The following is a 12,500-nucleotide window of genomic DNA, read 5'->3' on the forward strand; positions in this document are numbered from 1 at the left end:
CAGACCTGCCTAAGACATGCAGATGAGCATACAGTTGTATTTACATTTGCATATTTGCTTTGCTGTGGAGGGTTTTTGTCACTTTTTTTACTCACCATAACTTAACTCAGTATATATATATATCTATATATATACTGTATATATATAGATATATATATATCTATATATATATAGATATATATATAATCAAAAAATAAATAAATGATACCGTTCTGTGGCTAACGAAAAGCGGCCCTGCTGGTATATCCTCATCACATCTTCATCAATACATAGGAGAAAGGAAAATCCACTAAAATAAAACAACTGTCCACTAGGAAAAACTGATCCTCAGGTGCTCCTAAAATAGTGATTCTTATAGTTTATTCAGATGCTAACATTTCGATCTCAAGGGACCCGCCTCAGGCTCTGAAGGGAGGTGAGCCCGCAACCTTCCCTAATAGGGTATGCATTAGATTTATAGTTTTTCCTGCACACTGGGAGGAGGCATCACTTCTTTTTAAATGTTTTTCATGGCTGCTGAATCTTTCTTATTTCTACAGCATTAAACAGACGCAGCCACACACTGCTCAACATGAAACTTCTTGTCCTCAAAGAAAAAGGAATCTTTTATTTTACTGTGAAACCAGCTCCAGGGTGGCAAGGGGCTCTGCCAACCATTCTGCCCAGCAAAACTCACTTCAGATCACAAACTATTTTCACAATGGGGTTTGGGTAGTAGGGTCAGGACTTCGGGGCCTATGCACAAATCTATTTTGCTGCAAGTTTTCCCCCGTGTGCATCAGCCTGTGATTTGGTAAGAGTCAACGGGAGGAATTAGGAAGGGGTTACATGCCAGAGATGTGTCCGTGTGCCACTTTTTCTCACTTTGAAACAGTAGGATCTCCAATTGTAGATATATCCCCACAAACCTCCCTCCAAAGAAATTAGGGAGAGATCCCTGTGCTGAAAAAGGTGCACACCAGAGGTACCCTGGGAGATATGATAATGGTGCTGCAAAGTATATTGAAAGGAGTCACATCTCACACTTCTTGAAAGCATTTCCATAATAACTATATTGAGTTGTCAAGCCCAAGGCAACCTGCCAAATCTAAGGAGGCGTACATGTCCCTTTGTGCTCCAGAAAAATGGTGCAGTGCTCCAAATTTGCCTAAGTGCTGTACATAAACCCCTAGGTTTGTTTGATAAAAAAAAATAATTAGACTCCAACCTAATTAAGAGCATTCACGTGTACCAAATAAACAGCGAGGGGTGGGCCAGGTCTGCTTTTAAGAGGCAGCACTTCATGCAAAAATAAAACATACGGAGGTGGCTTGCAGGCTTCCAATTATTTTTATTATCTGCCAAACCAAGGTCTTCAAACGCAGCAAAAAAAATAAATGGTAAAGGACCAATAATAGTATTTTTTCTTATCTAGCACTGACGGTCTATGCAGCGCTGTACATAGAATCTCCGCAGGTACAATGAGTCCCTGCCCTGAAGAGCTAGCAAACTCATGTTGGTGCCTGAAGCACAGGAAGATCAAGGCCCATATTTACTGGGTGGTGCTATTCCATAAACGCACCTATTGGGACTGGAAGGTCCATTCCCTTCATGTGTCGTATGAAATAGCACCACTTAGTCGACATGGCCCTAATGGACTTTCCATAGGTTGCAAGGGAGCCGAAACTGTAATTCAAACCGAGTTCATTCTCTTAAAAGGCAGCGACAAGGCAGTGATGCAGGGTATTACCACTGATATTACTACTAGAGTTCTACAATGCATTACGGACCTCTCTACCAGCTACCAAAGGAGTTTACCCCTTCCCAGCCAGGGACGCCCCCCTCCAGTAAAGGGGTTGATCTAAGTACCTATAGCAGTTCCTCCAACTATACATGCACATTCACGCAGGCTGCAGGACCATGAAAGATATGAAAAGAGAAAAAATGAAAACATTGAAAGGAGTCAGAGAATTCAAATTAACCTTAAGCAAGAGGAAGAGGTTGTTGAGACAGCTGAGCAGAGACAAGAGGCACTGCAGAACAGAGTCATCCATATTCTCACACTGCAAGGCAAATAAATAGGCCAAATTAAAGGTCGTATCAAGCTTCACAATGCCGCTGCCGAGGCTCAAGGGAACATTCGAGGATTGCTCTGTACACAGAGACATACTAGAACATGCTCTTCTTAGGATAGGCGGGGACACTTTTGAGAGCGTCTTGGGGCTGGGCAAGGTTACAATATACAATTGGGCAAAGCAACATAATGAATAAGTCAGGCAGAAATGAGGGGTTTCTTCTGGGAAAGTCCCCTTCCAGCCATAACACCCTCTTTTTACAATCCCACTTTCCAACAACGGCCAACTCGGGACCTCCCTTTCTCAGGCTCGAGTTTGAGGACATCTTCAGGCTAGGTAAGAGTTGGACATGTCATGCAGTCAAGGGGAGGACGTTAGCATGTGAGGAGCACGCTTTGTGGTCTAGATTCTCACATCTCTGCAGGTTGTGACCACGTTTATTTAAGCATCATCAAATGAGATATTCGCAATGTTATACTGTACATGCGATTTTAAGGTGACAAAGGTTCTCTCTTCCAATAAACAAAGTGTTCCCACCATGTCATTCATTTATAATTTTGTTGAAAAAGACACAGAAAAGAAGTAGAAAGAAAATATATATTTAACTGGTAGACTATATAAATACTTAACGAAGTGTATCGATTCTGCTCACAACGCTCGATACAAAAAGTCATTATAAAACACATTTACAGACAGCACGTCTAATATAATTTCTGGGTATCAAAAACATGTTACTAAGGTTGGCATACCAGACTTTAGCACACAATCTCTTTAGTCAGGTGCACAAGGTTACCAGAAACGTTACACTTCACTTCTGATAAGTAATTGTGTATGGGGACAGGCACCAAGAAGTTAGGTGCCATGAGACAAAGGCACCTCAGGGTGCCAGTGTTGGGTGATCTAATTCATGCGCGCTATTTTAATAGATGGTAATCCAACACCTGAGTGCATTATTAATCCGATGATGATATTTTAACCAGCTTGGAAAGTTTGGTGTGACAGAACATGGCTGATTTTACTGCATACTATGAGCGATACTCAATCATAATGGGATGGGGTTGCTCTACCTTGAGTTGGTTATTGAAAGAGTTCATCTCTAGGAGCTTTGCAGAAGTTTCCTTCTCCAGGGCATCCAGCTGTTCCCGTAGTCTTTGGCATAAACCATCCTTCTCCGAGGTTTTCTTGTGCACCACATGCAGTCCTGTGCCTGAATTGTCTGAAACAAAATGCCCTTATGTTTAATGATCACAAATGTATCTAGGACAAGTGACAGGGTGAGAGTGAAGTGAGAAAGTCTCTCCAGGGTCATTCACCCCCACCATAGAACTCGGAAGGATGTAATGACTTACGGAATCTCATTAGATTACAGAACACCGCCAATGAAATATAGACACGGTCCAGATTTCAAGAAAGGAGCATTAGAAGGTGAATTCCCCCACCACCCTCCCCCCCAATTTTTTCTTAAGCACAAGTGGGAAGCAGGGTGGTCTCCAGAGCTGAACCAGTGTTGATTCAGCTGCAGGGGCCCCATGCTTAACGTAATAATTACCTCCATAGGTGCTGCCAGCACTTCTTGGTTCTTAAATCTCGTACAGCATGCGGGCCAATAGGAAGCCACAACGGATTATGTTGCAGCTTCCTATTGGCTCGATTGCTGTGGGAGATTTAAAACTCCATTTTGTTTCCCCAGCAGTGTATGGTACCGGGCACACGTTCTGAGGCAAGTATCTCTTGTACCAGGAGGGTCTCGGAGCGGAAATTAACACGGTTCAGCTACGGAGACCCCCTGCTTCCCACCTACAGTACACGTAAAAAACAAAAAGGGGGCAAAATTGCAGGTGGAACCACATCTTTAAGCTTTCAGTTCAGAGCAAGGGTAGGTTTTCAGGTCCTGCTCGTTAAAGGAGCCCAATTCTCTGGGCCATGGAACAGTAAGAGCGGTGGGAACGTCTGTCCCTCAGACTGGCACACACTGGCTTACATTTCCAAATATACAGTACAGAGTATCCGTTTTCTCCCTTTATCTATCCTCATCTGTTGACCTTCAGGCAAAAAGGTTTTACTGCAATTAAAGCAGCAAAAAACGTGAAAAATTCCTAACCCTAACCCTATATATATTTTTCATAATAAACCAGTTCTGTAGTTTTATGCAATATTGTCTGCATTTTTTTTCCATTCCCAATTCGATTTTTAATGAATTTATTTTTAACATAATGTACTACAGCAGGGGTGCGCAAACATTTCCCCCTGCGCCCCCTGCATGCTGTCTTCCCCCCCCCCTTGCTCATGTTCCCCCTTACATTGGCTCTGGTGTCAAATGACACCGCGGGGCTCATGTGACAGGTAAGGGCGTTACAGAGGCCGTGCGCGCTCTCCAGCATTTCATTTAAATGCCTTGAGGAAGAGCGCGGGGCCTCTGTAACAACCGCGCTCCCCCTGGAAAATCTCACGCCCCCCAGTTTGCGCACCCCTGTACTACAGCAACCATTTAGTGAGTCAAAGCTACTTCGTCTTTTGAAACAGGCCGACACCTTTTTGAGCTCAGCTACTTATTATAAACAGAACTTCGTTAGGCACACAATCATGCTTATTTCAGATTAACAACAGTAGCAAATGATTGCCAGATTAGGTAAGAATGTCCATTATACAGTGTTACATGCTATACGTATACAAATAATAACATTTAAAAAAGGGTGAGGGGGGGGGGATGAATGTAGCTGGTTTAACTCCCCAAGAACCAATATATTTATTTTAATTTATTTGATCCGGAGCTGAAAATCAATACTCCCAGATTCAACAACCCAGAGACTGCAGAGAAATGTACATTTGTAATCAATACTAGAGCCGCGAGAGAAAACTTGCAGCTTTCTATTAATTCATTTTTCCCCCCTGGCAATTAAGCATTTGAGCGTATACTTTCTCCTCCCCCCATTTTGCCAGTCTGACAATAACCTACAAGCCGCCTTATTAAATATAGCAGAGAAGAGAAAGAACGCATCCTTCAGTGAAAAAGAAATAACCAAGACTATGGGGAGCCTGGTTCAAACCCCGGTGTCAGCTCCTTGTGACCTTGTGCAAGTCACTTCATCGCTCTGTGCCTACAGCGCCCTGCATAAGGGCGCTATATCAAACAAATAAATAAGAAAAATATACAAATGAAATGCAGATATAATCTCTAGCACAGCTGCTTAGCAACTTTACAATCTGCTTTCCCTGGCACATGATCCATAGAGATAAATGGCCTTTCCCAAAAACCCACTGAGCTGGTAATTGCTCCCAAACTACATCCTCACAATTGACACGGCTCTGTTGGGAGCCAATGACATTGACAAGTTGTTTATAAATAGTGCGGTTTTTTTTTTTACCTGTTGTGTGACAATTGTGAGAGTAACGTTATTATTTATTTATATCCTGTCAAAAATGTATCTCCCTTTCCTTTGGATCAATGAATTCAAGCATAGCAGCTACGTACGTTTTACCTGTCTGACTAATAATAGCTGCATAACTATTACACAAACAATAGACAAGGCAAAGGCAGTTCGCCTCTCTCTCTTGGTGAGAAGACTCGTCATTCATGAAAATATAAAGATTGTAAGAAAAAAACGCTGTATTTTCTGATTTTCTATTTCTAACAGGTGTCCGTCAATCTGCAATATGTAATCTATTACCCATGCCCCAGCTTTGGGAGTATTTGGAAGTCGGGCGCCAGAACAGATGGACACAGAAACATGCTACAGATGCAGTACATGCAGTTGCACCCGCGTTGCAGTGGAGGCGAGAACGGGCTAACCCCGCCCCCTTTTGCGTGCGACCAATTCTGTTGAATAGGGCTCTTCTCCTGCTGGCGCGTTATCCACGCCCTGCTCTAATGTACCAACAGGAGTGCTATCGTTTGCTATATCTGTGCTTGGTGTGTTTTGTTCTATTGTTTACCCGAGATTTTAATTTAAAAAAACCTGCCACTGTCCTTAGCTCACTTTTGTCCTAGGAGAGGCTGTGGCTGTGGCTGTAAACACCACTTCCTTAATTACAAGGCATAACAGAGGTGGTGAGGAAGGATGTTCATGTCACAGCTCTGTGGGCTGAAGGGCAAGGCTAAAAAGATAATCGAGGACGGGGCTCGAAATAGTTGTACATAACAAATGCAAGAGTCGCTTACCTGCTGAACCGCCCTGCTGCATCTGTTTCACCTGCTCATTTAAAGCTTGCTTTTCAGGGACTAGTTGGCTCAGCTTACTTTGATATTCCTAAAAAGAAAAACACTTGAAATATTGTATGTAAGGGAATGAATACCGGTTGTCACCAATATAGATAAAAGCTCACTGCTTTTCAAGGGGGAAAAAACCTACAGAAAGGGGAACAAAACTAGGAGTGAGCGACGTTCCACACAGAAATAAATTAACACGCGTGTCACGGACCATTAAAAATCCAGTTCACACCAGTGTTAATATGTTAGATTGTTGTTTTTAAACAGTATGTGCTTGTTTTTTATGGATTGATTAAAAGTTACATTTTCTAATTTATTTGGGGGGGCGGGACGCAATGCTAATTGTTCTTTATCTGTGCAATATGTAGATATACCTTTCCTTGGTGTGCATCACAATGAAGGATTTTTCTTTTTGCTATACAGTATGTGTATAATTTTCAGGGATACAATACTCCAGACGATATTTCCACTGGCTGAAGATTACAGGGGACAGACTGCCACTGTCAGTTTAATGTTTCCAATCCCATCCCATACTGAAGCATCTCATTACCCAGCATCCTTCTCAGTTCTGCCATGTGCTTCCACACTTGTTGAACACCTTTGGGCTTACTTCTTTATGTCTCACGTGAGCAATTTTCCCAATTCCCATTGTTTCCTAGATCCTCTCCTGTCTGGCTTCCCTCATGTTTACCTTAAAGCTGCAGTTCAGGCAATATCCTGCATGTGTGTTTTTTTTTAATAAATCAGTTCTGTAGTAAGAAAAAATACTTTTAGCATTTTCTGTTTTAAAAAAAACAACTTTGAAAGACCAATTTTCTTGTATTCTATTTTAACAAGCATGCTTGTTCCTATAGCAACGATTTACATTCCCCATATATAAAGATGTCGCCAAACTTTGCCAATCAATAGACGGAGAACGAATTGACCGGCAGCTATGCAGTTTTTTTGGTAAGTAGAAATTGCACAACTGAAACTATTGAAGTAAAAATAAAAACAGGAGCCTGAACTGCAGCTTTAAGAAAACTGGTAACACTTAAAGCCCTACGCTATCCCGACACTGTGGGCCCATCACTATCTTCTGCACCGAGTCCATCAATAACAGTAACAAAACTCGCTCATGGTTTCTTCCCTCGTCCATGTTTCCTTAAGCATCATTTACCACCTAACAATCACCCGCTGCACGGTCCACCGTCTATTACTATGCCCTGCGGCTCAGTTTTGGGACCTAATTTCTTTCTGTGAGCTCATTAACTCTTACGTTTGAGAAATGTAAATAGTATCTGCATGTATCTGTCCACTTCAAAATGTATCCACTAAAGCAGGGGTGCTCAACTCCAGTCCTCAAGCCCTCCCCCCCCCCCCCCCAACAGGTCAGGTTCTCAGGACATTTAAGCTTCAGCACAGGTAGTTCATTCAGAGGCTCAGTCCAAGACTGATCCTCTGAGCCACCTGTGCTGAAGCAGGGATTGATTGAGCCACCTATGCTGAAGCAGGATATAAAAAAAAACATGACTTGTTGGGGGGGTGGGAGGGGAGAGGGGGGAGTTGAGGACTGGAGTTCAGCACCCCTGCCTTTAAGCATGCGCTTATCCTGTCCCATCTTGACAATTGTGAGAGCCTTTTAACGGGTCTCCCTGCCAACATTCCACCTGCAATCCATTCTAAATTAATCTAATTCACACCTAGTCCTTCTTACCTTGCAAGGCTAATCTCTCACTATACCCACAATCACCTTCTCTGCTTTCTATCCCGAATACCAACAAAATGTTCACATTTCATGAAGCTTTTCGGTTTGTGTTTACCAAACTCAACCCTCTTCCTGTTTTCAAACGGCGGTAGAAAATGCCCCATATTGTATGGAAGAGTCCTTTCAGAATCATGGCGACATTAATGCATTCACCCTCTCAACACGTGCAACTGTACTCATGCATGTTGATGCCTACTGCAAAAGGAATATGTTATAGACCTGCTGCAAAGGGGTTATAGAGATGGTGGTAGGAGCTGAACACGAGGGATTTTCACCCTCCATCACTCTGTGGTTGGAAAAATATGAAGACCATGGTGTGTATTCTACGTCAGGGGTGCTCAACTCTAGTGAAGAACCCCCAACAGGTCAGGTTTTAAGGACATCCCAGCTTCAGCACAGGTGGCTCAATCAGTGGCTCAGTCGAAGACTGAGCCACTGATTAAGCTATCTGTGCTGAAGCAGGGACTGATTGAGCTACCTGTGCTGAAGCTGGGATATCCTTAAAATCTGACCTGTTGTGGGGTCTTGAGGTCTGGAGTTGAGCTCCCCCGCCCTACGTTGCCATTAGCCAGTGCTCCGCTTTACCTGAAGCTGCTGCTGAAGCTGCTTGATCTCCCCAATCTCCACATCACATTTTCTATCCGCAGCGTCCAGCTCGATTCTCTTCGTCGCTTTTCGGCCTCGGACATCTTGAACTCTCAAAGTGATCTGCTGGTGTTTGTCCTCCTGGGGAAGGTCGAAACCATGAGCGGATAGTAATCAATCGCGGAAAAGACACGAAAGATCCTACCTGTCGCGGGCACAATGAATGAGTGCAGGACCATGATATGAATGTCAAAGCTAGAGATTTACCACCCTTATTCTGCTGATGGGCAGCAAGTGCAGGTTTATTTATTTAAAGAACAGTCCTACGCAGCAGGCAAGAACAAGGAAAGAAAACAATGTACTGGGGTTAGTTGGTTCTTTCGAAAAATGGCAATCTTTAAAGTGTTTTCTTTTGGTCCATTTAATTATTATTTAATCTGGTAATTGTGGTCCTTACCCTTTATTTCTTTGGCTAATGAGCAGCAGCATTTTTTTTTATACAAAACACCCACCAAAAAAAACACTAAAGATAGCAAAAACCTTGAAAGCAATTGTCAATCACCAACATTGAACCCAGGGGTGCTCAACTCCAGTCCTCAAGCCCCTCCCCCCCCCCCCCCCCGGTCATGTTTTCAGGATATCCCTGCTTCAGCACAGGTGGCTCAATCCAAGCCTCTGATTGAGCCACCTGTGCTGAAGCTGGGATATCCAGAAAACATGACCTGTTTGGGGGGGGGGGGACTGGAATTGAGCCCCCCTGATTTAACCTATTAATAAACCTGCTGCTCCCATTAGCTCTGTTTGTGGTAGCGAGTACTGCACTCACTTATGAGTATGTATGTATGTATGTATGTATGTATGTATGTCTTTATTTGTATAGCGCCATAAAATGTACATAGCGCTTCACAGTAGTAATACATGTCATATAAATAGCAAATATAAATAACACATCATGGGAATAAGTGCTTCAGACATACTGTAAAAGTAACATTAAGGAAGGAGTCCCTGCTCCGAGGAGCTTACAATCTAATTGGTAGGTAGGGAGAACGTACAGAGACAGTAGGAGGGAATACTAGTAAGTGCGTCTGCAGGAGGCCAAGCTTTGTGTCATGTGTCCATGATTATCCAGTGCTACTCATATGCTTCTTTAAGCAGATGTGTCTTAAGGTGGGTCTTAAAGGTGGATAGCGAGGGGGCTAGTCGGGTATTGAGGGGAAGAGCATTCCAGAGGTGTGGGGCAGAAAGTGAGAAAGGTTTAAGGCGGGAGAGAGCTTTAGATACAAAGGGGGTAGAAAGAAGACATCCTTGAGAAGAACGCAAGAGTCGTGATGGTGCATAGCGAGAAATTAGGGCTGAGATGTAATGAGGGGCAGAAGAATGTAAAGCTTTAAAAGTGAGCAGTAGAATTGAGTATACAGTGTATGCAATTAGTAGTAAATTGAAAGCACACAGAGAAGTAAGACCTTGTCTAATGTCATCAGTTTGTTTAAAGCCCCATAAAAAAAATAAAAAAAATATCCAATGCATCCAACTGTACGGCCATTAGCCAAAAACAGGCCATTTAAGTCAGTCGGCTTCCGACATTATTGAATAAGCACTTAAGGGAGGTGTAAAGTCGCTTTTCAAAGTTTGACCCGCTGTATGTCTACCTACATTTAAAAACATATACAATACATACTTCTTTTCACATGGTGATTACAAAACTTTGCAATAATGAGGTAGCAACACTGCAATGATTGCAAAGCCGTAGTGATTTCTACTGAATTAAAGCAGCAAAATGGGCTAACTCTAAAAACATATATTTATTTGTTATTGCAGGTTTGAAGCAGGGGGTCTCCAAATTTTCACCGCGTTAATTTCAGCTCCGGGGACCCCCAGCTTTCACAGATACTTCGCTTCGTAGGGAAAGCCGGTACCTCTGCAGAGTTTAAAGGTCCAGGTCATGTGGGCCAATAGGAAGCTGCATCGGATGACGTCACAGCTTCCTATTGGGCCGCGTGACACGGGACATTTAAACGTCGCCATTAGATGAAGGTTCGCAGTTTCTCTGCTTGCAGGGATAACGACACCACTACGGAGGTAAGCAGGGGTCCCCGGAGCTGCAATTAACGGGGTTCAGCTCCGGAAACCCCCTGCATCAAAACCTGTAATAAAAAAATATTTATTTTTAAAGTTAACCCATATTGCTGATTTAAACAGCCTATTTTATGATATTCACAGTGGAGGTCATAGTTGAGGGGTGCTGCAAAAACTATTTTATATCAATATTTCTCTGGAAGCAGTTAAGTATTTCAAGGTGATGTTGGTGATTAGGATTTAAAAAAAAGACTCAATTTCTTGAAATCTCGCCAAATATTCTCTGAACTGTTTAAATGGGATAAGGGCTTTATAACAGGGATTAGGTTTAAAGCTTTGGCCAAAGGGTTTAACTAAATTACCCTTTTTCAAGAGAATGTAGAAGTATTTCACTGTGTATTTTTGTCACATTGGATGTAGCATTGGGCTTCTCTGTCTTTTGTTGTTTACAGAATTCATTCTGCATGTAGTTTATGTAAAGGTTAGAACATTTCCAGACACAGCAAGCATCCACATGCAGCAAACACTTCATTTGCAACTTGTAAGATGTGGAAATTACTTGCCATTGCATGTTATTTATTATACGGCCAAATGAGCCAAAGCTATTTCAGGGAGATTTTGGATAGATACGGGGAGATTTCTAAAATGATTACTACTCTCCTACTCTTTGACAAAGAGCCGTCGCGCGAAACGCGTCGGAGTACTTCTCTTGCCCTTATCCACGATGTCACCCATCTCAATAAATAGTTTTTAGCATTATTTCATGTGCTCAGTAATGTACCTTAGCAGCAACTACACAACAGACAGAACTGACTTTATGTAAATATAAAATAAAAATACCACTAGCACATTCATATCTCAGACAGCTTTTCAACCCTGCATCTCCCCATTATCTCTTAACATACAGAGCTTCCACTGCCGCCAGGGATTCTGGGAATTGTATTTATATTGTGTGCACTGTATGGTGGAGGGTTTTTGGTCACTTGTTTTAACCACCATAACTTAGATCTTTAAAGATTTGTTTACGTTTACAACCACACATGATATAAGTCAAACATTCACTGCTGATCTAACCCTTTTATTGCACCAATAGACAGCAGCAGATGGCTTGGCTCTCACGGACACATGCTGTAGCACCAGCCACCTTTGTACCCGGGCATTTAATATCAGACACTGCCTGCATTCTATCCGTACCAGTGCTTCCAATTCCAGCTGTAAGCTCTTCTTCTTGGACTTCAGCTTCACAATCTCCTCCTGCTCTCTATTCCTCTGATTGAAAAGCTCCTGCCGCCGGATCCTCTCCAATTCCTGCTGCCTCTGGCGTTCAAGTTCCTGCTTTGCTGCCTGTGGGAGTAACAGGGAAACACTCTCGTTGTTGTAACCCATGCAGCCTTACATTTCCACAAACATATAATGCAAGGAAGCAGGAGTGGCCAACTCCAGTCCTCAAGGGCCACCAACCGGTCAGGTTTTCAGGATATCCCTGCTTCAGCACAGGGGGGCAAAATCAGTGGCACGGTCAAAGACTGCACTACCTGTGCTGAAGCAGGGATATCATTACAACCTGAACTGTTGGTGGCCCTTGAGGACTAGAGTTGGCCACCCCTGCAATAAGGGCTTTTACAAATAAAACGCAACATTTAGGTGAAAATCCCGCCCCCAAGTACATGTAAATATATTAACACCTCCAAATAAGTAGCATTTAATTTTGTATGCTCATAAGGAGTATCTCTAAATATTCCCAGCCCCCCAGAAGCTCAACTAACTTGACCAAATGCCTTTAAAATTGGACACATCACAAATGATTGTGGAAAGTACAAGAAGAATATTT

General features: G+C 42.7%; 1 protein-coding gene across 8 annotated transcripts in view; it reads right to left on the bottom strand.

Moving 5' to 3' along the window:
• The window catches only part of ITSN2 (intersectin 2), a 169,393-nt gene that overhangs the window by 78,140 nt on the left and 78,753 nt on the right, over nt 1-12,500 (bottom strand). For all 8 annotated transcript variants that reach the window (XM_075598477.1, XM_075598478.1, XM_075598479.1 and 5 more), the window contains 4 exons: nt 11,864-12,013; nt 8,594-8,734; nt 6,214-6,301; nt 3,122-3,270 (listed from right to left, as the gene is read on the bottom strand). In XM_075598477.1, coding sequence (XP_075454592.1) covers nt 3,122-3,270; nt 6,214-6,301; nt 8,594-8,734; nt 11,864-12,013 — 528 coding nt within the window. The remainder of the gene's footprint in view (nt 1-3,121; nt 3,271-6,213; nt 6,302-8,593; nt 8,735-11,863; nt 12,014-12,500) is intronic.

This window comes from Ascaphus truei, chromosome 4 (genome assembly GCF_040206685.1).
Source record: "Ascaphus truei isolate aAscTru1 chromosome 4, aAscTru1.hap1, whole genome shotgun sequence".
Taxonomy (NCBI): domain Eukaryota; kingdom Metazoa; phylum Chordata; class Amphibia; order Anura; family Ascaphidae; genus Ascaphus; species Ascaphus truei.